General features: G+C 47.0%; 1 protein-coding gene across 1 annotated transcript in view; it reads right to left on the bottom strand.

Moving 5' to 3' along the window:
* Positions 1-24,915, bottom strand: part of NFKB1 (nuclear factor kappa B subunit 1) — a 162,212-nt gene that overhangs the window by 21,317 nt on the left and 115,980 nt on the right. Inside the window, exons 14-15 of the mRNA XM_088453232.1 lie at positions 2,724-2,885; positions 1-50 (exon numbers count right to left, since the gene is read on the bottom strand). The exon at positions 1-50 is cut by the window's left edge and continues 92 nt beyond it. Coding sequence (XP_088309358.1) covers positions 1-50; positions 2,724-2,885 — 212 coding nt within the window. The remainder of the gene's footprint in view (positions 51-2,723; positions 2,886-24,915) is intronic.

Genomic DNA, 24,915 nt, shown 5'->3' with positions numbered 1-24,915 from the left:
AGCAGAATGTCGTTTTGCAAGTTGCATGGTCTTCCCCAGGAAATAACAACCTGCAAAAAAATGAAAGTGGCACAGTCATAACTGTCGGATGAAGATAGAACATCAATGTTCTGTAATACTGGGCTGCTGCTACTCCCACACAATACACTGATTTCATATTCATTTCAATCTCCAGCTTTATATATAGACTTTTTCACACATGTACTTGTGAGTAAAAATTGCCCACAGCAACCAATCAGCTTCCAAGTGTCATCTTATATAATGTACTAGATAAATTATAAAAATCTGACAGTTAACTGACGGGAAAACTGCAGAAAAAATAGACCTGTCTATGGCAGGCGTGTTTGATCTGTGCAGGCTTTGTGTTCTGATTGTTGTATAAAAGGTTAAATTCTTTTTAAAAATGTCCGGGATTCCCCCCTCAAATAAAAAACTATCCCCTGACCTCTCAGCCTGAGCTGGTATTGGAAAATAGTGGGAGAATACAGTTTTGGGTTTACCCATATTTTCCAAAAAAAAGTACCAGGCTGAAATAGTTGACGGGGGGGAGGAAATAACAATAGGCAGGGAGACACACAGCATGGGTTCCCTGTCATGCCGTTAACCAGCCCTGGGCTGGGCTTTGCGTGCAAGAGTCAAGAGTAACGAGTAATAAAGCCCCCACACTCTCAGCCACTCAGCGCATCCCCATTAATTTTCAATGTACAGTGACCTCTAGTGACCCTATCACATTCGCCGGTGCCCTGCAGTGAGTCCCGGCGTCTTCTGTTTTGCCAAGATCCATGGATGCTTCGTGGACCGAAGAGGACCTGATCAAAGGATTTGGTGAATATTAAATTGGAGAACAAGGGTCTATTTACTAAGCAGTGTTAGGAGACAGAGTGAAAAGTGATAAGGTGCCAGCCAATCAGCTCCCAACTGTCATTTTTCAAACACAGCCTGTGAGATGGTAGTTAGGAGTGGATTGGCTGGCACCTTATAACTTTTCACTTTGTCTCCTAACACTGCTTAGTAAATAGATCACCAAGGGGTGTGTGGGGGATTGGTTATTTATTAGAACTATACATGCGTGTGGCTTATTTTAATATTTTTTTACTTAAAGTCCAGGCATGTTGGCGCTTGTGGTTTGACAAGTGCCATCATGCCAGGACTGGCTTGCTGGGACTTGTAGGTTACCTGTAAAAAACAATATTATTTAATACTTTATTTACCTTGCTTTATTATCCCCGTATCCCAAGTCTAGGGGCTGAAGGTAAGAGACTTGAGCTGGTTGTCGCTCGCTTGGGAGGACCCTATTTTTTTAAGTGGGGGTCCCGACTTCTCTAGGCATTCTAGCCATGGGCTGACCAGTTTGGAACTGGTAAACTGTATGCAAGATGGTTACACGCTGTGTGTTTCCCTGATATAGTTTTATTCCCCTGACTGTTTCAGCCTGGTGCTGGTTTTTGGACCAGTCCAGGCTGACAGGTCCAGGTCTGATTATTGATTTGGGGGGGGACCCCAAACATTGTTGTTTTTTTAATTCTACACATTTTAAACCATATTCATAATACTAAGCCCGCACAGATAATAGTGATCTTTGCAGTGCTGTCAATCTGCCACAGATTGACGAAGGATTCTATTGGAAAGAGGTAAATCAGACTGGAGTTTTAGACAGAATATATACAATGGACATCGCCGCCAGACTTCTATTGACACACAAATCCGATGGTTACTAAATACATTATTTTTAGACAGCAATCCGACGGCAATGTCCAGTAGATTGCAATAGACGGCAAATCCGATTCTTAGTAAAAGTACCCCTAGGTTTGTACAACTGATTTTTTTTTCCTGAGAATTGTTTACTTATTACCACATATCATGTATATAGGTGTAACAAAGGCAGTTAGCAATTCCTGAATGAAATACACATTTGCAAAAGTAACAACCTGACTTTAAAGTACTTGATTACATTATGCTAAGTGAGCATACTTCTGTAACCAAGCATTGATGTGGTCAAAAGGCTCGGGGGCTGAGAGCCGAACTACTGACAGATGTGTGCAGCACACTGGATAAGGGAATATAAAACAGAGAATGGATCCATCATACATGGGAGAGACTAGAAATGCACTCAGTGAAGTATACAGTATGTTTGATTAAATAGGGATGTAGTTGACATCCCGGCTGCTGGGATGCAGGTGCTCAGAATCCCGGCATCGGCATTGCGATGGTAAGTAGTGGAGTTAGGGGGAGGGTTAGGGGTTATGCACTAGGGTGAGGGTTAGGCACTGGGGTGAGGGTTAGAGGTTATGCAATAGTGACTAAGGTGAGGTTTAGGCACTGGGGGGGAGGGTTAGGATAATAACCGACATGTGTCGGTTTCCTAACCCTGTCGGAATGCCGGTGTTGGGACTCTGACCGCCAGGATCCCGAGCGCTGGTATCCCGTTCCCAACCCGATTAAATGTACACCTGAAAAAAACAGCAATTAATTCATGTTTTGTAAATATACTGAATATTCCTATAGACATTTGGCTAAGTTCTTTGAAAGTGAGTTTATCAGACTGCAAACTATTTTTACTGTTAGAGGAATAGAGGAATATCTATTTTATAGGAAAGGAGTTTTGTTACACGTACTATTTTTGTAAAATAAGAACCACATGGAATATTTGAAAAAGAAAAACAGAACCAGACATGATTTTAAATAGCTGATAATCACCAAAGTATCTCTCTATTTACATTTACCAGGTAATTTGCAGGTCACCACTTCCTCCTCCGCAAGGTCTTTCTGTGTGCCAGTCTCTGTGCCGGAGGCCCCCACACACTCACAGCCAGTTTCACTCTGTATAGGCTGGGAGCACACTGCTTCAGCACATTCCTGCTCTGCCCCACACTGCGGCTGTGAAGCTGCACACAAACAAATGATTTACATGTACCATAGAGGAGGTCATGGCTTCCCTCTATTAAGCTGTCTAAGAATTTACACATTTAGCATTTTAATCTGAAAGTGTACAACTGAGAGGGGTCAGTGGCAAGGCCTAACAAAATAAATACAATATAATATAAAACTATTACAAAATAATTAACACTGTGACAATAGAAAATTCCAAACAAGGTAAATATCAGTACAATAGAGCGTTTGGAAAATGTAGTAGTTGGATTTAAAAGACATACAGTAGGCAACATTGGAACTGATCTGTGATCCAGGGCTACACTACATAAGCCAAGCGAACTATTCTGTTCCTGGCAACAAACAGCGCAGTAAGGTAACTATTTTTATTATAAAGGAAACAAGCAGAAGGATTTCTGGCCACGGGGTCCATAGGGCAAACAAGGTTCTATGATGGTGATATCACCAACCACTGTAATGGTCATAATAATAATAATCGTGGTGGGTAGGGGCATTAGCATGTAATGACAGGGTAATGTGGATGAGCCTCTGCAGGTACCAGGGCTGGACTGGGACTAAAAATAGGCCCTGGCATTTAAAGCAGACAGGCCCATCTTGCGTCATCACCTGGCTCCTGGCATAGATTCCTCCCCTTACTATTCCTGACTCCTCCTACTTCTTAGCCTATGTGATTACAAATATAATTAATATTAGAACAACCTACAAGTATACATCATTCTCTGTATTAAAATACATACAACAGAGGACATTCTGCAGGGGATTAAAAAATGTGCCATAGTCAGACATTTGGTATTTGGTTGGTTTCTGTAAAGCTGGCAGTTCATTGGTGGAGGTCGCACACAAAGAAAAGGGAAGGTATTTTGCCAATTGACGGAGCCCAGGCTTAGCAGTTATAGAGGATTAGATAGCGTTCACTGTAGGATTTCTTTAGGGCAGGGGTGCTGAACACAGAGGACTGCACATCTGTGCACACCAAAGCAGAGCCATTACTACACATTTTGGTGCCCTGTGTGCATAAAAAGCATTGGTGCCGTCCATAGGCGAAGAAGTGAGAGCGCCCGCCATAGGCTTGTGCCCAAAAGAACCAGGTGTGGTCCGCTGATAAGGGGCGTGACCATACAATAGTACCCCCAAATCAAATTATGCCACACAGTAGTGCCCCTTTGTCACATTACGCCGCACAGTAGTGCCCGTTAGACACATTACACCGCACAGTAGTGCCCCTTAGTCACATCACAACGCACAGTAGTGTACCTTCGTCACATAAGACCACACAATAGTGTCCCTTATTCACGTTACACCATACAGAGCCCATTCACGTTATGCCACACAGTAATAGTTTCCCTTATACATTATGCCATACACAGTACAAGGGAACGGGATGTAGTCAGGATCCCAGTGTGTGGGATCCCGACAGTCAAAATATTGGCGCAGGGTTCCCGACACTTCTCCTGTATCCCGACAGCCGGCATCCCGAAGGTAAGTATCGGGGGTTAGGGGAGAGTTAGGTTTAGGGGTTAGACACTATGGGAAGGGTTAGGGTTAGACACCAAGTGGTAAGGGGTAGATTTAGGGTGTGGGAAGGGGAAGGTTAGGTTTAGGCACTAGGGGGGAGGTTAGGTTTATTCATCGGGGATGTAGGGTTAGGGGTAAGGGTTAGCGTTAGGCAGGTTACCTTGTAGTGTCAGGATTCTGACTGTCAGGATGGCACTGTCAGTATTCTGACCGATGGCATCCCGACCTCCGGGATTCCATACTCAACTCCAAGGGAATAGGTACAGTGGCAGTGAAGAGCACCGAGGGGCAGGACCGGCTCCAGGTCAAGCAGCACCCTGTGCAATAATTTTTTGGAGCGTACCCCATCTCGTCACTTAGCACCCAAAATGTTGTAGGGCCAGCACTCCTGCGCTAATTGAATTTGTAGTGCGTCTGGTGCACTCCAAATTAACTCTTTAGCCAAGATGGATAAACATACAAGGAACAGGTGGCACTCATGATGACTTGTCAAATAAGGCACAGAACACCCGCTCATTGCACACAAGAGTCCCGCCTTTCCCTCGTATAATAATATATAGAGTCAGGTGCATATATATTGGAACATTGACAGAATTTACATATTTTGGCCTCTATTCAACACCACAATGGCTTTGAAATGAAACAAACAAGATGTGCTTTAACTTCAGACTTTCAGATTTAATTTGAGGGTAATTACATCCAAATCAGGTGAACAGTGTAGGAATTACAACGGATTCTATATGTGGCTCCCACTTTTTAAGGGGCCAAAAGTAATGGGACTATCAACTCAAAAGCTATTTCATGGACAGTTGTGGGCTATTCCCTCGCTATTTCATTATCAATTAAGCAGGGAAAAGGTCTGGAGTTGATTCTAGGTGTGACATTTGCATTTGGAATCAGTTGCTGTCGACTCTCAATATGAGATCCAAAGAGCTGTCACTATCAGTGAAGCAAGCCATCATTAGGCTGAAAAATCAAAACAAACCCATCAGAGAGATTGCAAAAACATTAGGTGTGGCCAAATCAACTGTTTGGAACATTCTTAAAAAGAAAGAACGCACCGGAGAGCTCAGCAACACCAAAAGACCCGGAAGACCACGGAAAACAACTGTGGTGGATGACAGAAGAATTATTTCCCTGGTGAAGAAAAACCCCTTCACAACAGTTGGCCAAATCGAGAACACTCTCCAGGAGGTAGGTGTATATGTGTCAAAGTCAACAATCAAGAGAAGACTTCACAAGAGTGAATATAGAGGGTTCACCACAAGATGTAAACCATTGGTGAGCTACAAAACCAGGAAGACCAGATTAGAGTTTGCCAAACAACATCTAAAAAAGCCATTGCAGTTCTGGAACAACATCCTATGGACAGATGAGACAAAGATCAGCTTGTACTAGAGTGATGGGAAGAGAAGAGTATGGAGAAGGAAAGGAACTGCTCATGATTCAAAACATACCACCTCATCAGTGAAGCATGGTGGTGGTAGTGTCATGGCGTGGGCATGTATGGCTGCCAATGGAACTGGTTCCCTTGTATTTGTTGATGATGTGAATGCTGACAAAAGCAGCAGAATGAATTCTGAAGTGTTTCGGGCAATATTATATGCTCATATTCAGTCAAATGCTTCAGAACTCATTGGACGGCGCTTCACAGTGCAGATGGACAATGACCCGAAGCATACTGCAAAAGCAACCAAAGAGTTTTTTAAGGCTAAAAAGTGGAATGTTATGCAATGGCCAAGTCAATCCCCTGACCTGAATTCGATTGAGCATGCATTTCACTTGATGAAGACAAAACTGAAGGGAAAATGCCCCAAGAACAAGCAGGAACTGAAGACATTTGCAGAAGAGGCCTGGCAGAGCATCACCAGGGATGAAACCCAGCGTCTGGTGATGTCTATGCGTTCCAGGCTGTAATTGCCTGCAAAGGATTTGCAACAAAGTGTTCAAAAGTGAAAGTTAGATTTAGGATTGTTGAGTTGTCCCATTACTTTTGGCCCCTTAAAAAGTGGGAGGCACATATATAAACATATAGAATTCCTACACCGTTCACCTGATTTGGATGTAATTACCCTCAAATTAAATCTGAAAGTCTGCAGTTAAAGCACATCTTGTTTGTTTCATTTCAAAGCCATTGTGGTGGTGAATAGAGGGCAAAATATGAAAATTCTGTCAATGTCCCAATATTTATGCACCTGACTGTATATATTATGTGAGAGCGAATGGAAAAAGATATGGTGGCATTCAGAGTCTTAAGCAAAGCCACACGGGACAGGTCCTAAACTTTGGTATGCTAGACAAATAATGTACTGACTTTGCTTAAAGCTGGGTACCCACTACACGATATTGTTAACAATTTGTCCGATTCCGACGCATCAATATTGTGCAGTGTGTCACACCGTGGGGTCGTCATCCGTATCGCCTGATCTTTTGTACATGGAGTAAAATCAGGCAATGCAGCTCTTTGAGGTGGGGGCCGGCATATCGGGCTGTCGTGCACTGGATCGCCCAGTGTGTACGGACCGCCTGATATGTTGGCCCACAGTGCTGGGGTCGTGGATCGCATCGCTGGGTACACAGTCGTTTAGTGTGCACCCATCTTAAGACTCCAAGTGCCACCATATCTTTCTCCATTATCTGTATTATATGGGAGGAAGGCACTGGAGCAGCGCAGTCTGCATAAAAGTGCAAGTGCTGAACTGCTATCACAGACTCGTGTGTCATATGATTACAGTGCATCCGGAAAGTTTTCGCAGCGCTTCACTTTTTCCACATTTTGTTATGTTACAGACTTATTCCATAATGGAATAAATTCATTTTTGTCCTCAAAATTCTAGACACAATACCCCATAATGACAATGTGTACAAAGTTTTTTGAGATTTTTGCAAATTTAATAAAAAAAAAAAACACAATGCACATAAGTATTCACAGCCTTTGCCATGAAGCTCAAAATTGAGCCCAGGTGCATCCTGTTTCCACTGATCATCCTTGAGATGTTCCTGCAACTTAATTGGAGTCCACCTGTGATAAATTCAGTTGATTTGATATGATTTTGAAAGGCATACACCTGTTAATATAAGGTCCAACACTTGACAGTGCATATCAGAGCACAAACCAAGCATGAAGTCCAAGGAATTGTCTGTAGACCTCCGAGACAGGATTATCTCGAGGCACAAAACTGGGGAAGGGTACAGAAAAATATCTGCTGCTTTTAAGGTCCCAATGAGCACAGTGGCCTCCATCATCCGTAAATGGTAGAAGTTCAGAACCACCAGGACTCTTCCTAGAGTTTGCCAGCCATCTAAACTGAGCGATCGTGGGAGAAGGGCCCTAGTCAGGGAGGTGACCAAGAACCCGATGGTCACTCTGACAAAGCTACAGCATTCCTCTGTGGAGAGACGAGAGAACCTTCCAGAAGGACAACCATCTCTGCAGCAACCATCTCTGCAGCAATCCACCAATCAGGCCTGTATGCTAGAGTGGCCAGATGGAAGCCACTCCTTAGTAAAAAGCACATGGCAGCCCACCTGGAGTTTGCCAAAATGCACCTGAAGGACTCTCAAATGCACCTGAGAGACAAAGATTGAACTCTTTGGCGTGAATGGCAGGCGTTCTGTTTGGAGGAAACCAGGCACCGCTCATCACTAGGCCAATACCATCCCCACAGTGAAGCATGGTGGTGGCAGCATCATGCTGTGGGGATGTTTTTCAGCGGCAGGAACTGGGAGACTAGTCAGGATAGAGGGAAAGATGAATGCAGCAATGTACAGAGACATCCTGGATGAAAACCTGCTCCAGAGTGGTCTTGACCTCAGACTGGGGCAACGGTTAATCTTTCAACAGGACAACTACCCTAAGCACACAGCCAAGATATCAAAGGAGTGGCTTCAGGACAACTTTGTGAATGTCTTTGAGTGGCACAGCCATACCCCAGACTTGAATCCGATTGAACATCTCTGGAGAGATCTGAAAATGGCTGTGCATCGACGCTTCCCATCCAACCTGATGGAGCTTGAGGAATGGGCGAAACTGCCCAAAGATAGGTGTGCCAAGCTTGCGGCACCATATTCAAAAAGACTTGAGGCTGTAATTGCTGCCAAAAGTGCATCAGCAAAGTATATAGCAAAGGCTGTGAATACTTATGTACATGTGATTTCTTAGCTTTTTTTTTAATTAAATTTGCAATAATCTAAAAAAAAACTTTTTACATGTTGTCATTAAGGGGTATTGTGTGTAGCATTTTGAGGAGAAAAATTAATTTATTCCATTTTGGAATAAGGCTGTAACATAACAAAATGTGGAAAAAGTGACGCGCTGTGAATACTTTCCGGATGCACTGTATATATGTTAACACCCTCTAGGGGATGGTATTTGTAAATACCCCTCTCAGTGTTAAAGATTACAGCCTGTTGCAGATACTACATTCCGGAGACCCTGGGGATCAGTTTTCAGGTAAAGGAGGGGGCTGGAGAGATAGACACGCAGGGGTGGGATGACTAGGTGTGTAGCAGGCAGAGAAGAGGAGGGAGAGGGAGGAAGAACAAAGAATTTGGGAGATAGCAGACATCTTTGGGAAGAGTCAGAGCTGGAAGCAGAAATGTATCCCTCGTGCTCCCTTGGCAGGGGGATATTGGTGGGGCCTTGCTGGCTGCCACGATGCCCATCTAACACCAAAGGAGAGAGGTCTGGAGTGAGAGAGAGACCACAGAGAAAGAGCTAGAAGGTTGAAGTATGAGCCGCCCAGTGAAGTTTTCAGCTCCCATGAGAGGGGTAAGAGATGTCAGTATATGTGTTGAAGAGATGGGGAAGAATAATTTCCCAGTAGCTTTATTGTTAAGAGACAAGAGTAGTCCCTTATGCATAAAATCCCCCCAGCAGCCATTAAAGGGGGGGTCACCAGAGCCCATTTGGTGCCCTAGGTAAAATTTTGACTAGTGCTCCTAGAAACAGGTGGCCCTTCTTTTGGCCATGGGCCTAGTGCCCGCCTACTTTATTCAATAGTGACCTAGGCCTAGTACCCAGGTCACTTACACCTAATAGCGAAATAACTCCCTCTACGGCCTAATGCCCCCTATGTAGCCTGGGCTTTGCGCCCATCTATATGTCCACGGCCCTATTGCCCAACAGTGCCCCCACGGGCCTAGTGCCTGACAACCCTGTGGTCTAGGGAGGGGGTATATGGTAGGCCTCATGGAGGGCCTACCTGCTCCGTTGGAAGAGGCTGCGGGGGGGTGCTTCGTTGGCTCTTTTACTTTCCACCCCCTTTCCACTAGTCCTCTCCGGTCCTCAGCCGCATTCTTCGGCCGCTGACCCGTCTTGGCCAGCGGCACCGCCTCTTCTTCTTTGCTTCTTCCAGCTGGCGCCGCCTGTCTTCCTTGTTGATCACGGCGTCTTCTGGCCTCTTCTGTGGCCGCCGGAACTCTTGCCGCGATGCACTCTTTGGGAGGTCTTCACTCCTCCGTACTGCCTTTTCCCGCTCAGCGGCATCTGACACAAGACACACCGAGTGGGCGGGGCTATGATGCGGCAAGCCGCGACTGGCTCGTCGCGTCTGCCTCCTATTGGCTGCTAGCCGGGTTTGGCTCGTGGCCAGAGCCAAACACCCGCCGCGGCCGACGCTGTGCCAAGGCTACCGGGTGACGGGCTACAGTAAGCCCGCACCCGGAGCCAAGTCCTGCCCGCCGCACCCGATGATTGGCCGGCGCTGGGAACACATACACCGTCCCAGCGCCGGCTACCCGCCGCCTATGCTTCCCCGGGGCTGGGAGCAGAAATATCATCCCAGCGCCGGACGCTGATGTGCCCCGCACGGGACACATCTCCTCCTGCTGTGCCGATGCTGGGATCAGCCACTTGATCCAAGCACGGCTTTCCACACGGCAGCGGCAGCAGGGGGGAGGGGCATGCAGCGCAAGTGGGGAGGGGGGAACTGCGGCAGAGCCCTGGAATGTCCCTAGGCATTCCAGTCGCCCCTAGGCATTTGCTTATTATTCCTATGCCTAGGGCCAGCTCTGGGGGTCAATGTGGTAGCAGTGTGGTTATAGGAGCCATTCCTATAGGATAGGGATGGCTGCAGCTGAGAGTTTGATAGCTGCAATAGAAAAGTCTGTGTATTGCTGTCCCATGTGAAAGATAAGGGGAGCAGAGAGAGGCAGACTGGGTATGAGACACTCTCTATATTGTCTAAGAAGAGACAAAGAAGAAGCAGAGTGCAAAAGAAGTTATGTGAGATGTGTGTGAAGCTGTGGGACTACAGGCACCAGCCAGCTTAAGGCCAGGTGGACCTGCATGTATGAAGTGGAGAACTACAGGCACCAGCCAGCGGAGGGCTAGGTGGACCTGCACGTATGAAGTGGAGAACTACAGGCACCAGCCAGCATAGGGCTAGGTGGGCCTACACGTATGAAGTGGAGAACTACAGGCACCAGCCAGCAAAGGGCCAGGTGGACCTGCACGTATGAAGTGGAGAACTACAGCACCAGCCATCAAAAGGCCAGATGAACCTGTGTATGCAAAATGCACAGCATTCATTGTGACTGTGCTTAAAGACTGTGCTAGTGAAGAAGAGTGTGATGTAATGTAACCATATCCATAAGATTGTCATATACCATCTGACATGCCAAGTATATGCTTGTCCTTTAAAGTCATGTGCAGGATGAGAGAAATAAAGTGGTATATTTTTATAAGAGAAGGTCTGGCGCCCAAGTTAGTCAAAAGAACTGTTGCTGCATGTGTCTATTTATACCTATATCTACTGTATATGTGTGACTGTTATAAAGCCTGCATGGGCAGGGACCCCCTTCTCAGGTATTGCCCACACCCTGGAGAGCTAGCCTGGGGCAATAGGAGGTATATCACTCCAAATGCACCTATGTACCACACCGCGCACTTAAGGGGGGTTACAAAATGGTGCCCAACGTGGGGCTCGAGCACAGTAAAATGGAAGAAGTGCTCCCAGAATACAGAGACTAGGTGCAGTACATCCAGCTGGAGCAAACCCCTTGGTAGACACCGTGTCTGATCCTCTCTGGGTGTCCCAGCGAGACCAAGCGTTCAGGAGGCGGAGATTGACCCCATTGTTTAAAGTTACCAGTGTAAATCCGCAGTAGGACAAAGTGTCGAGTACAAAATGGTGGTAGTGCCAAAGTCTTTCAGAGACTGTTTAAAAGCAGAAGTACATGTGTGAAGTAATCCTGGGACTTGTAGTGCCATTCATCCCATCTCCATGGGAAGCGAGGAGAGCGAGCTCAGTGGAATTGTTGTGTGTTCCTCCAGGAGTTGGAGGGAGCACATGTAAAAAGTTGCCCAGCATGAGAGAAGAGCTGGCGGAAGTGCACCCTGCACCCGCAAAAGTTTTGGGTTATTGGGAGGGGCCATGAGAGCCACCTGTCTCCTTTTGACCCAAGGAGGGGAGGAGACTCAAAGGGCAGGCCTGGCAGGTACTCCATTGTATGACAGTAATATTGCCATTTATATTTCATCTATGTACAAACGTGTTGAGGACACCCGTGACTCGTGTGTTATTATACACATTGGGGGTAGTGGGATATATATTTGAAAATGTGAATTTTTTTTGCATACTGTTCACTGTTAATGTTTTTTTTTCCCATGCAAATGTGAACTAATGTGAGTTTCACCACTGAAATTTTTTTTCTCATTATGTGGGGTGACGTACAAAATTGCAAGGTTTCACCAGTGTAAGTCGGATGTGCCTGCATGTGCAAGTTATTAGCCAGGTATATAAAAAAAAAAAGTATATATTTTTAAAGCATACCTACCTAATGGGAGGAGAATGTAACACCCTCTAGGGGATGGTATTTGTAAATACACCCCTCTCAGTTTTTCAGTGTTAAAGATTACTGCCTGTTGCAGATACTACATTCCTGAGACCCTGGGGATCAGTTTTCAGGTAAAGGAGGGGGCTGGAGAGATAGACACGCAGGGGTGGGAAGACTGGGTGTGTAACAAGCAGAGAAGAGAAAGGAGGGGGGAGGAAGAACAAAGGAATTGAGAAGAAGAATTTGGGAGAGAGCAGACATCTTTGGGAAGAGTTAGAGCTGGAAGCAGAAATGTAGCCCTCGTGCTCCCCTGGCAGGGGGAGATTGGCGGGGCCGTGGTGGCTGTCACAATGCCCATCTAACGCCAAAGGAGAGAGATCTGGAGTAAGACCACTGAGATAAAGTCTGTGAGAGACCACAGAGAAAGAGCTGGAAGGTTGCAGTGTGAGCCGCTCAGTGAAGTTTACAGCTCCCATGAGAGGGGTAAGAGATGTCAGTATATGTGTTGAAGAGATGGGGAAGAGGAATTTCTCAGTAGCTTTTTTGTTAAGGGACAAGAGGAGTCCCTTATGCATAAAAGCCCCCCAGCAGCCATGAAAGGTGGTGGGGGGGGGGTCGCTGTGGTAGCAGTGTAGTTATAGGAGCCATTCCTGTAGGATAGAGATGGGCTGCAGCTGAGAGTTTGATAGCTGCAATAGAAAAGTCTGTGTATTGCTGTCCTATGTGAAAGAGAAGGGGAGCAGAGAGAGGCAGACTGGGCATGAGACACTCTGTATATTGTCTAAGAAGAGACAAAGAGGCAGAGTGCAAAATAAGTTATATGAGATGTGTATGAAGCTTTGGGACTACAGGCACCAGCCAGCACAGGTGGACCTGCATGTATGAAGGGGAGGGAGGGAGTGAGTGAGTGAGTAAGTGAGTGTGAGAGAGAGAGAGAGAGAGAGAGAGAGAGAGAGAGAGAGAGAGAGAGAGAGAGAGAGAGAGAGAGAGAGAGAGAGAGAATAATTTGTAAGTTTGACTTGCCCATGTAGACTGGGGTGTAGCTGTCTCACCATTGTCTTCACTGTTAATAATTCTTTATAGTGCTGGCAGCTGGAAGGAGTGGGATTCGGACTGCAAGGGGTAGGGGGCTTGTGGATGCAAGGAGAGGTGGGTTTCTGTCTCCAGGGGAAAGGGGGGATTTGGGCTGCACTGCAGGGGAAGGTGAGTATTTGTCTGCAGGGGGATTAGGGCTGCACTTCAGCAGCAGGGTGGGTTTCTGTCTGCAGGGGGAAGGAGGGGGGGGAATCGGGCTGTATTGTAGACGGAAGGGAGGCTTCTAACTGCAGGAGTACAAGCTGCACTACAGGGGGTAGGGGGTGTCTGGCTGCAGAGGGAAAGTGGGTGTCAGTCTGCAGTGGGGATTATTTTGTGCTGCACTGCAGGGGGAGGAGGGCTTCTAGTTGCAGGGGGAAGGTGGGGTTCAGTGAATGGAAGGAAAGTGACAAATTTGGGCTGCAGAGAGGAGGGATGCAGGGCGGGGCAGGCTGCAGTGCACGGAGTCCTAGAAGCAAGTCTCATGAGATGTTGATGCAGCATCCCACGAGACATATACTATAGTTCCTCCGGGGCGGCCGAACGGTCATTTAAGCTCAGCTGGTGAGAGCGAGCCAGAGAGGCAGGGAAATACCTCCAGTTTGTGGTAATCTGGCTCTGCAGACTGCGCAGAGCCGGTTTACAACAAACTGGCAGTATTTCTCTGCTTCGCTCTCTCCGGCTCAATTGACCATCGGTTGCTGCGGAGCAGCTAAAGAAGGGAAGGGCAGCCGAAAGCAGCAGGTCCTTCTAAGCTAGAGGTTGAACAGGCAGGGACACAGGAAGGATGTCAGCCAGGGTTCCCATCTAATAGTCAAGTAGCTGCAGAAGCTCCGGGGTTGAGTCGCTCCATCAGGCGGCGGAGTGTCACTTTCACTTCCGGGCCCGGCAGGAAGGTTGGTCTGACCACACCTTAAACCTCTGTGTTGCTTCACTGCTGCCCCCGGGACCCCCCTCGCGGCACTGCCCGGACCAGCCCATCTGGCCATCGGCCCTTCTAGCATTTGCCAGAACTGCCAGATGGCCAGTCTGGCCCTGGCAGGTACAGTACTGCTGGTATAAAGCATGGGGTGGGTGTGGATCTGTCACAAGCCGCCGTACTGTGAATGCAGTAGGAGACGAACACCGGACGAGCAATCGCTGAAACTCCTCCTACCTCTTGTCTTTCATTCCGGGATCGCTCTTCCAGATCTCAAAGCTGCTCCACGGCCGCAACAAGCCAAGCATTACCACCCTCAAGGCTGTTGGAGGATTAACCTTTTCGGACAATATCTCAATTCCTAACATTATCACCGGCCACAAATAAATTTTTTGGAAGTATTTGTCATGGAGCCTGTTCAGAATCCTGCGCAAATTCTGGCAGCCCAGATTCAGGCTCTGACCCTGAAAGCGCAGGAACTTTCCCTCCAAGTGGAGGAGACTCAGGCGGCACCTGCCCATCCTACTGTCATTGAGCCCAAATTGAATATGCTGGACCAGTTTTCTGGGCACCGCAAGGACTTCATAAACTTTAAACAAAGTTGTAAACTTTATTTTAAGCTCAAACCCCTATCCTCGGGTTCCGAGGTCCAAAGAGTCGGGATTGTGATTTCCCTTCTACAGGGAGACCCCCAAACATGGGCCTTCGGCTTTCCCTCCACCTCTACTGCACTTCAGACTGTGGATTCCTTTTTCACAGCCCTGGGATTACTCTATGATGATCCGGACAAAGCAGCCATGGCTGAGGCTAGCTTCCGGTCCTTAAAACAGGAGAACAGGGCAGCGGAGGACTATTGTACGGAATACCGTAAGTTGGGCGTTCACTCTGGGTGAAACGACTCAGCTCTCCGGAGTCAGTTCCCAGGGGAACTTTCGGATCAGATAAAGGACATCTTGGTCCAACATCCTTTTGTAGTAATCCTAGATCATCTGATGAGTCTTACCATCCGCATCGACCGACATCACCGGTAACGCAGGTTGGAAAAGAATCTGCCATCTCTGGCTCCTTGATCTCTTCTTTGGATGTCTCTGGCTGAACAGGAAGAGCCAATGCAATTGGGGGCTTTTCGTCTTCCTGCAGAAGAGAAACGGAGGAGACGCACACTGGGTCTTTGTATATATTGTGGAGGTAAATGACATATGGCTCAACTTTGTCCTGTTAAGCCGGGAAAAGGCAAGATCTAGGTGGTAGTGGAGAGTTGCATCTAGGCCTTGCATCCATCTCTCCGGAAAATTCTGTCCTTTTTCCCACCATACTCAAGTCACCATACGCTCAAGTTTCTGTTTCCGCCTTTGTTGATAGTGGAGCTGCGGATAACTTCATGGACCTGGCGTTCTTTGAGACATTGGGACTTAGGGCCTGATTCAGACCCACTCGCAATCTGCCGCTCGCTCGTACTTGGCCGATGTTATGCATTTGCGCAGTGTGCGCGTGTGAACTAGTTCGAGTGACCGAGAAATGCTCGCTCGTCAAGCAAAGACAGCCCAGTGGAATGAGTGACAGGAGTGGCCGTTTGTGGGTGATAACAGGAGCAGGGCAGTAGTAACGGGGGAGCGGAGTTGCGAATGCAGGCGTGCCTGAGTGTTTCAACGCCGTTTCAGAGGCGTGCATAATTAACCGGCAGCGTCAGAGTACACGTCACCTGGCTGGTTTTTACACTGAAATGCTCGCAGTGCTTGCAGTAGGGTAAAGGCAACCGCAAGCGCTGCAGTCAGATCCGATGGAACCCGATGTGATGGTTGTATATACTTCCCGGAGATGATGTGCGCTAGTGGGCGGCTAAAGACAGGCTGGTGGGTGTCTATAAACACAAAGTGATCGCTCGCCAAGATATAGTGGGCGTGCTTATGCCTTGCCATGCGATCGCCTGCCTTGACGTCACTTAGCTAAATTTGCATATGCTGGGAGCGAGCGGCCGCATCTAGTGAACGGGTCTGGATCAGGTCCTTACTCCTGAACCTTTATGTAGTCCAGTCACAGTCATTGGTCTGGATGGCAGAAATCTTTCCAAAGTTCTGATTACTTTCCGGACTCCACCGTTACAGTTGACCATTAGAGCTCTGCATCTGGAAGAACTATCGTTTCTCCTTCTTCAATGTCCACTGGCACCCGTGGTTCTAAGATTACCTTGGCCTCAGAAGCATAACCCAATGATCCAGTGGCAAACTGATGAAATACTGCAGTGGGGGGCCTCTTGTTTTGCCCATTGTCTGTCTCATCCTGTTCGTCTAGCAGTGGCCATTCCATCAGAGTCTCAGTCAATCCCCATTCCCTATCGTGAAGAGGCTGAAGTGTTCTCTAAAAAGAAGGCCGATGTTCTACCACCTCATCGGTCCTTCGATTGTACCATCGATCTTTTACCTGGTACCAGACTCCCCAAAAGCAGGGTATATATGCTTTGTCGGTTCCTGAGAATAAAGCTATGCAGGAGTATATCCAGGAGGCTCTGGAAAAAGGATTTATTTGGCCATCCAAGTCTCCGTTAGGACCCGGTTTCTTTTTTGTTCAGAAAAAAGACGGATCACTCCGACCTTGTATTGATTTTAGAGGATTGAATAAGAACCATATGAAGAATGCGTATCCCTTACCGTTCATCTCAGTCCTCTTCAATCAACTAAGGGAAGCTTCTATTTTTTCGAAAATTAACTTGCGAGGAGCATATAACCTTATCCGCATCCGGAAAGGAGATGAGTGGAAGACAGCATTCAACACCCACTCAGGGCACTTAGAATATCTAGTCATGCTGTTTGGTCTCTCCAAAGCCCCAGCCGTCTTCCAGGACTTTATCAATGAGGTATTATGAGATTTACTGGGAGTCTTTGCTGTTGTCTACCTAGATGACATCCTCATCTACTCCAAATCTGAGAAACAGCATCGACAGCACGTGACTGGTGCTGCAGAGACTTCTTGATATAATTTTGTATGCCAAGTTGGAGAAATGTGAGTTCGAGGTGGAAGAGGTCTCCTTCTTGGGTTACATCATCTCCTCTCATGGATTCTCCATGGATCCTAATAAGGTGAAGGCTATCCTGGATTGGGTACAACCCACATCACTTAAGGCCATTCAGTATATCCTGGGGTTTGCGAATTATTATCGCAGGTTTATCAAATCCTTCTCCTCAATTGTCTCTCCCATCGTGAAGTTGACAAAGAAAGGGGCTGATGTTGCTAATTGGTCCTCCAGTGCCATTCACGCTTTCAACTCCCTCAACGGCTTTCGTGTCGGCTCCTGTCCTCCGACATCCCAATCCAGATCTTCCTTTTGTGGTTGAAGTGGATGATTCTGAGATCGGAGTTGGAGCCATCCTTTCTCAGAGAGATTTGGAAGATGACAAATGACAAACATGCGTCTTTTTCTCTCGAAAATTTGACTTGGCAGAGAGAAACTATGATGTGGGCAACCAAGAGCTTCTGGCCATTAAGTGGGAGTTTGAAGATTGGAGACACTGGTTAGAAGGGGCTAACCATGTTGTCTCAGTTCTGACTGATCATAAAAATCTGGCATATATTGAAACTGCCAAGAGACTGAATGTTAGGCAAGCATGATGGGCCCTGTTTTTCACCCGCTTTAACGTTATCATCTCATTTCGACCTAGTTCCAAGAACGTGAAGGCGGATGCCATTTCTCATAGCTTTTCCATTGATCTTTGGGCCTGATTCAGACCCGGTCGCGAGCGCTGAGCGCTCGCAACCGGGTCGATGTTTGCTCCACTGGGCATGCGCACGACGGAGCCGGCTCCATCGTGCGCATGCGCGAGACCCGGCTAGTGAAGGGTTCTCTGTCGCTCCGGATCTCGCACCAAAGGGGGCGAGCTGTTGAAGGTAATTGACAGCTCGCCCCGTTTGGTAGGCATGGCTTCACAAAGGGAGGCGTTCCCAAGCGAACACCTGCCGTTTGTGGGCGGCCCCACTGACATCATAAGTGATGTCAGTGGGAGAGCTTCCGGCTCTATTAGAGCCAGAAGCTCTCTGGGCTTTCGACCACGAGACCCTACTACAAGGGTCTCGTCGCAAGCCCGATGGTCGCGATGGTCTTGACCATTGCGACCATCATCCTGGCTGCTCGCAATAGCTGTGGGTGGTTACCCACAGCTATGCGAGCGGCCAGGAGGCCGCACAAAAAAAAAAAAAAAATGCCCAGATTCAGAGCGAGCGCTCTTTCAGAGCGTCCGGCTCTGAATCAGGGCCTTTGTCCTAGTATTAGAGAAGAAACCATCATTCCAGCTTCCCGGATTCATCTAGCTTTGACAAGAACCTTGGCTGACTCTCTTAGGCAATGCCAGTCGGAAGCTCCTCCTGAAGACTCCTCCAAAGCTGTTGGTCATCCAGGAATTGCGAGGACTCTGGAACTACTTCCCATTCTGTTTGGTGGCAGTCCATGTCTCGTGATGTTCGTGAATTTGTGGTGGCTTGTGATGTCTGTTCCAGAAACAAGACACTCCTTTTGGTCTGTTATGTCCACTACCTACTCCTCTCAAACCATGGACTCATATTGCGATAAATTTTGTAGTGGATCAACCGTCATCTTCTCGCTGTTTGGTCATCTGGACCGATTCTCAAAGATGGTGTATTCTGTTCCCCTCAGCTGTACTCTTTATTCAACATGTTTTTAGACTTCATGGACTTCCATCAGACATTGTCTCAGACCATGGTACCCAATTTGTTGCTCGGTTTTGGAGGTGCTTTTGTGCTGATCTGGGCATAAATGTCAGTCTGTCATCAGGCTACCACCCACAGTCCAACGGGCCAGTTTCTGGAGCAGTACCTCCGTTACTTCATCTCCAAGTGCTAAAACAACTGGATTACTCTTTTGCCATTCGCTGAATTTACATACAACTCCTGCCATTCTGCTTCGTCAGTCTCTCCTTTTTTATGCAATGTTGGGATTCACCCTATGAGTAATTCCTTTGAGACTACGTCAACCACAACTCCTTCATCTGTTTCCAGGTTACGGTCAGTCTAGGAGAAAGTATACCATTCGCTTCTTCAAGCTTCTGGTCGTTCCAAGGTTTGGGCTGACAGACATCGTAGGCCCTGTAATTTCAAAGTGGGAGACTTGGTTTGGTTGTCTCCAGAAACATTAACCTGCGCCAGAGAGCACAAAAGTTGGGCCCCATGTTCAATGGCCCTTTTAGAATTATTTCCCAAGTGAATCCTGTGACCTTTCGACTGAAGTTACCACAGACTCTCAGGATCAATAACACTTTCCATTGTTCTCTCCTTAAACCGGTTTTCCTTTCCTCCAGGTTTACTCCTAGGCATTCAGTCAGGCCTCCACCTCATCCAGGGTCGCCAAGAGTTTGTGGTGCAGAAGATCCTTGACTCCAGAATTTCTCAAGGATGTCTTCAGTTTCTTGTTCACTGGAAAGGGTATGGACCGGAGGAGCGCTCTTGGATTCCTGAAAGGTCTTTGCATGCTCCTACCCCGTAGAGAAGATTCTTTGAGAACTTTCCTGACAAACCAGGGTCTAGAGGTTCTTTAACCCCTCGTCAAGGGGGGGTACTGTCACAAGCCGCCGTGCTGCGAATGCAGGATGAGACGAACACCGGGCGAGCATTCCCTGAAATTATTCCTACCTCCTGTCTTTCATTCCGGGATCACTCTGGATTGGCTCCTGCATCTATTTCCTTCTGGTGTGAACGCTGCTCCGATGCCGGTGATAGTACCCGGTGATGGCCGATGAGTACCCATTTTTTATTTCCGCAGTGGGACTCTATTTGTCCATTTTGTCCACCACTAAAAATAAATACTACTATGGTCCGTATTCAATTAGGTGCGAAAAGTCAGTTTCCACGGAGAAGTATTGCGAGTGACGTCATTACGCCTTGCAAAAATTTTCCTCCATATTCAATTCCGAATACTTTCGCCGGTGCGGAAACTCAATGCAATGGGACCTGCAAAGAAGTTTCGCCTATGAACAGGGCCAGATTGAGGGCCACATGGGCCTGGAGCTGAAAATGAACAAGGGCCTATTATGAGAAGCAGAAGAGGTGTGACCAGTGCTGTGTGGGTGTGGCCAGTGCCATGTGGGCGTGTACACCGCTATACTCTCGGGCCCAATGTCTCCCTAAATATGTAAAAGAAAAAAATGCTTCATTTTGTGAGGTAAATAGAAATACAATTTTACTACTTTTGATTTATGGCTGAGCATGTGGAGAGGAGATGGTCAGTCAACATCGTGTTGTCATGACAATGGGCCTATTTTTATGTAGAGGCCTGGAGCTGTAGCTCCATCCGCCCCATTGTTAATCTGGCCCTGCCTATGAATAGGTGTCGAAAAAAAGTGCAGAATTGGGGTTTTGGGGTGCAAAGCTGTGGAAACCCCCCTGCACCCGTGGGACAGTCCCCCAAAAGTAAGCTGTGTTAAAAAAAAAGTTTAAAAAAGTCTTCAGAACACCCCAAAAAAGTACTTTCATTTTGGGGGCGATAAAGTCCAAAGTTGGGGGACAAACTTAAAAACTAGCGAAATAGACTCCAGAGGGGTCTCCAAGTATGCCCCAGGTGTTTTTAAGTTTGCAGGTGCTTTCGGAAGGTGGATTTTTATCGATTTATAAAAGTACACTTTAGCAACTTAAAAATATGCTAACACCCATTTTCAGGTACCCCAAATTTACTGGGACTAGTTATTTTGAGGCAAAAAAACTGCTAAATGCTATTCTTCACCACTTCTGCAAAGATGCGAAATAGCAGCTGTTGAGAGCATTTAAGTACCCCAAATACCTTCAGCAGGGCTACTCGGGGGTATCTAGAGTGATCCCCAATGTCAGTGCATCTTTTGGGGGGTGTCAGGCTGATTTCCCCAAATCTGGCAGCACTTTTCGCATGTTAGAGTTTTGCCGGGTTCCGTTTTAGCCGATTTCTAATTTAAAACGGGGAAAAGCAGGCACGCACGCAATACTTTTCCACATTGAAAACCAGCGATGTAGGCGAAAAGTCCTGCATATGAAAAGTACGGGATTTTTCGCCTGGAATTGAATATGCCCCTAAGTTTAATATATGCAAAAGACTGGGGTAATCAAACCAAATATATATTTCAGATGAAGCTTTCATCATAGATAAGGTTACGACCCAACCCCACCTTATCCACCATCCACCCCAGACACGTCATAACCGGGAGGAGGAGGAGTATGCTCCCATCAGTAATGAATCAGGTTCTAAACATGCTTAATGTGTCACTTGGACATATATAGGTTAAACAGCAGTCATATTTCCATCTTTGTTTATCACGTAGTGTAAATTTCATTACTGGTGCTAAATGTGTCCAAACCACATAGGCAGGAAGTGGTTACATTTTGCTACTATGAAAATGTATGTACAGTGGGACAAGCAGGGCACAAAATGTGTTAACATCTGTATATAGCAACTTGGAAGACTCAAATAAAGACAAAGGGTCTCATTCAGACCCGGTCGCAAGCACCGATGTGCTCGCAACCGGGTCGATGGGTAGCCCTGCGCACGCGCAGCGGCCGTACTGTGCCTGTGCAAGCCCCGGAGCGAGAGAGAAACTCGCTCGCTCCGTAGCTCGCTACAAAAGGGGCGGCTGTTGATGTAGATCGACAGCTTGCCCGTTTTGTATGGCGGGCCGGGGGGGTGGTTTCCACTACCGTTTTGTGGGCGGCCGCACTGACATCATCAGTGATGTCAGTGGGGAGCTTCCTGCTCCATCAGAGCAGAAAGCTCCCTGGGGCTTGCGGTTGCCGAAACCCAACCTTAGGGTCTCGTCGCAAGCCCGGTTGGTCGCGATGATGATCACCGATGACCATCAACCTGGTCGGTCGTTAAGCTGTGGGTGGTAACCCACAGCTTAACTAACGACCAGGAGGCCGCACTTCAAAAATAAAGCGGCCGCCCTCATTCAGAGAGAGCGATCGCTTCATGCGACCGCCTCTGAATGAGGGCCAAAGTGAGAATAAAATGAACCGGTTGCTCCCAGAGCTACTCTCCAACCAGATCACCAAGCAGTAATTTATTTAGACCAGAGACTGAACAGCGCACCCTACCTGTTCCAGTCTGCAGGTATCCAATTAATCATTAATTTGCTGCACTCATTAGTCCTACTCAGAACCATAACTAGGGATGTACGAGCAGTGCCAACACACAGAGCCTTGTGGGCAGCACCGAAACGTCCTTTGGATGTTTTAGACACGCACACTATCTTGAGAATGCTCTGGCCATTGCTAACATTCCCAGTGATTTTGGCTCCGCCACCCTCTGCATGTAGTCACATGGAGAGGATGTGGCCTGCACCGGGCGCCGGGACCCACAGTAATGGTGCTGATCCTACTACACTGGATTCCCCAGTTACTTTGTCTGAGGGGCATTTAATTGGGTGGTCTGACTATATGAGGACACTAAAAGGGCATGTGGTATAGTCTAATGGCATGTGGAGAGGTCCGGGGGGAATTAAAGGGGCATGTGGGGTGGTCTGATTATATGAGGGGGTATATGTAGGCCATTTAAGGTGCATGTGGCATAGGCTGATGGCATGTAGGGGGTTGAATCAAGAGTTTAAATATTACATATATATAATATGATAAATATTACATATTATGTAACACATAGATTATAATAATTTGAGTCAATGTACTGTATGGCGGTCACTGAGATGCTGTGTGCAAGGGCACTGACAGCCGTGGCGAGCCCGGGTGGAAGGAGGGTGTGACCTAATTGCGGGAGGCTTGGCCATGCCCTTTAGGATTAAAAAACAACAACACATATTTGCAGTGGCGCGTATCGCCGGGGAGGGGGGCGCTGTGAGCCCCTCAGCCCGGCACAAAGCCCCACAGGCATAGATAGGAGACTGCTGCTCAGCAGCCGCGAGCAGTCTCCCACTGCAACCTAACACAAAGCAGCATGTACTGGAATGCTGTGAGGTAGGAGGGGGCAGCGCTGAACCAGGGCTCCCGCCTGGCCCCTCCAGCAAGCTCGGCCCGGATAATTAGTACCCGCTCTCCCCCCTCTCTGCGCCTCTGGCTGTATGTACTACATGGCAGTCACTAATCACTGGGATGCTGTGTGTACTGTATGTCAGTCACTGGTATGCTGTGTGTACTGTATGTCAGTCACTGGGTTACTGTGTGTAATAGCCATTTAGGCTCCACAAATCATAGTCTAGAACAGTGCTCGCCAACCTTAATTGGGGTGGGAGCTACTTGAGAAAAATGAGACGTCTTGAAGAGCCACATTTTATTTTTGAAAACTAAAATCTGGCTAATAACCAAATTTTCCATAGAAAAACAACAATACATTTATTAGTACAATGATAAATATCACTGTATTAATAAATGCATTGTTGTTTTTCTATGAGAAATGTGGTTATTAGCCAGATTTTATTTTTCAAAAATATAATGTGGAGAGCTGTAAGCAGGGAGCAGGGGGCTGCTGGATGGTTTGTGCAGGTGGGAAAGTGGACCCCACGCCCCCTTTCAAAGTGCCCGACTCTACCTCTGATGCCTGAGAGCTGTCAGTGGGGAGCAGGGCACTGCTTGATGGACTGTGCAGGCAGGACAGTGGATGGCCAGGTCCCACACTCCCTCCAAACAAGTATCCATCATGCACTGCTGCCTCACCACGTATAACACATGCCCTATGCGTGGCTTGCGCGCCCTCAGCCCACTGCTGTAAGGAGAGACACGCCGTGCTACTGCCTGTAAAGCAAGCCACTGTGCTTGCGGCCGCAAACTACAGATGGCTTGCGAGCAAAGGGTTCTGGTATCCTCCCATAATCCAAACATATACTTGTAGTTTAAAGGCTTTAGCTGAAATCAACCCTGGTGTGTGTGTTTTGTGTACAGGATTTAAACTGTAACATCCACTGGGGCAGGGACTAATGTGAACGATTAAAAGTTTTCTATTAAGCACTGTACAGTATGTTAGCACTGTATAAATATAGAATAATACATTATTATTATTATTATTATTATTATTAATAAACTTATATAGTATATTAGTGAACATTCATCCTGTCACACTCACTAACATATATGGAATGTTTTATACAACATACAGTCAGGTGCATAAATATTGGGACATTGACAGAATTTTCATATTTTGGCCTCTATTCACCTCCACAATGGCTTCGAAATGAAACAAACAAGATGTGCTTTAACTGCAGACTTTCAGACTTAATTTGAGGGTAATTACATCCAAATCAGGTGAACGGTGTAGGAATTACAACGGTTTCTATATGTGCCTCCCACTTTTTAAGGGGCCAAAAGTAATGGGACAAACTAAACAATCCTAAATCTAACTTTCACTTTTTAATACTTTGTTGCAAATCCTTTGCAGGCAATTACAGCCTGAAGTCTGGAACGCATAAACATCACCAGACGCTGGGTTTCATCCCTGGTGATGCTCTGCCAGGCCTCTACTGCAAATGTCTTCAGTTTCTGCTTGTTCTTGGGGCATTTTCCCTTCAGTTTTGTCTTCATCAAGTGAAATGCATTCTCAATCGGATTCAGGTCAGGGGATTGACTTGGGCATTGCATAACATTCCACTTTTAGCCTTAAAAAACTCTTTGGTTGCTATTGCAGTATGCTTCGGGTCATTGTCCATCTGCACTGTGAAGTGCCGTCCAATGAGTTCTGAAGTATTTGACTGAATATGAGCATATAATATTGCCCGAAACACTTCAGAATTCATTCTGCTTCTTTTGTCAGCAGTCACATCATCAATAAA

This window comes from Taudactylus pleione, unplaced genomic scaffold (assembly GCF_031769625.1).
Source record: "Taudactylus pleione unplaced genomic scaffold, aTauple2 ptg000573l, whole genome shotgun sequence".
Classification (NCBI taxonomy): domain Eukaryota; kingdom Metazoa; phylum Chordata; class Amphibia; order Anura; family Myobatrachidae; genus Taudactylus; species Taudactylus pleione.
This window is presented reverse-complemented; position numbering and strand designations above follow the sequence as displayed.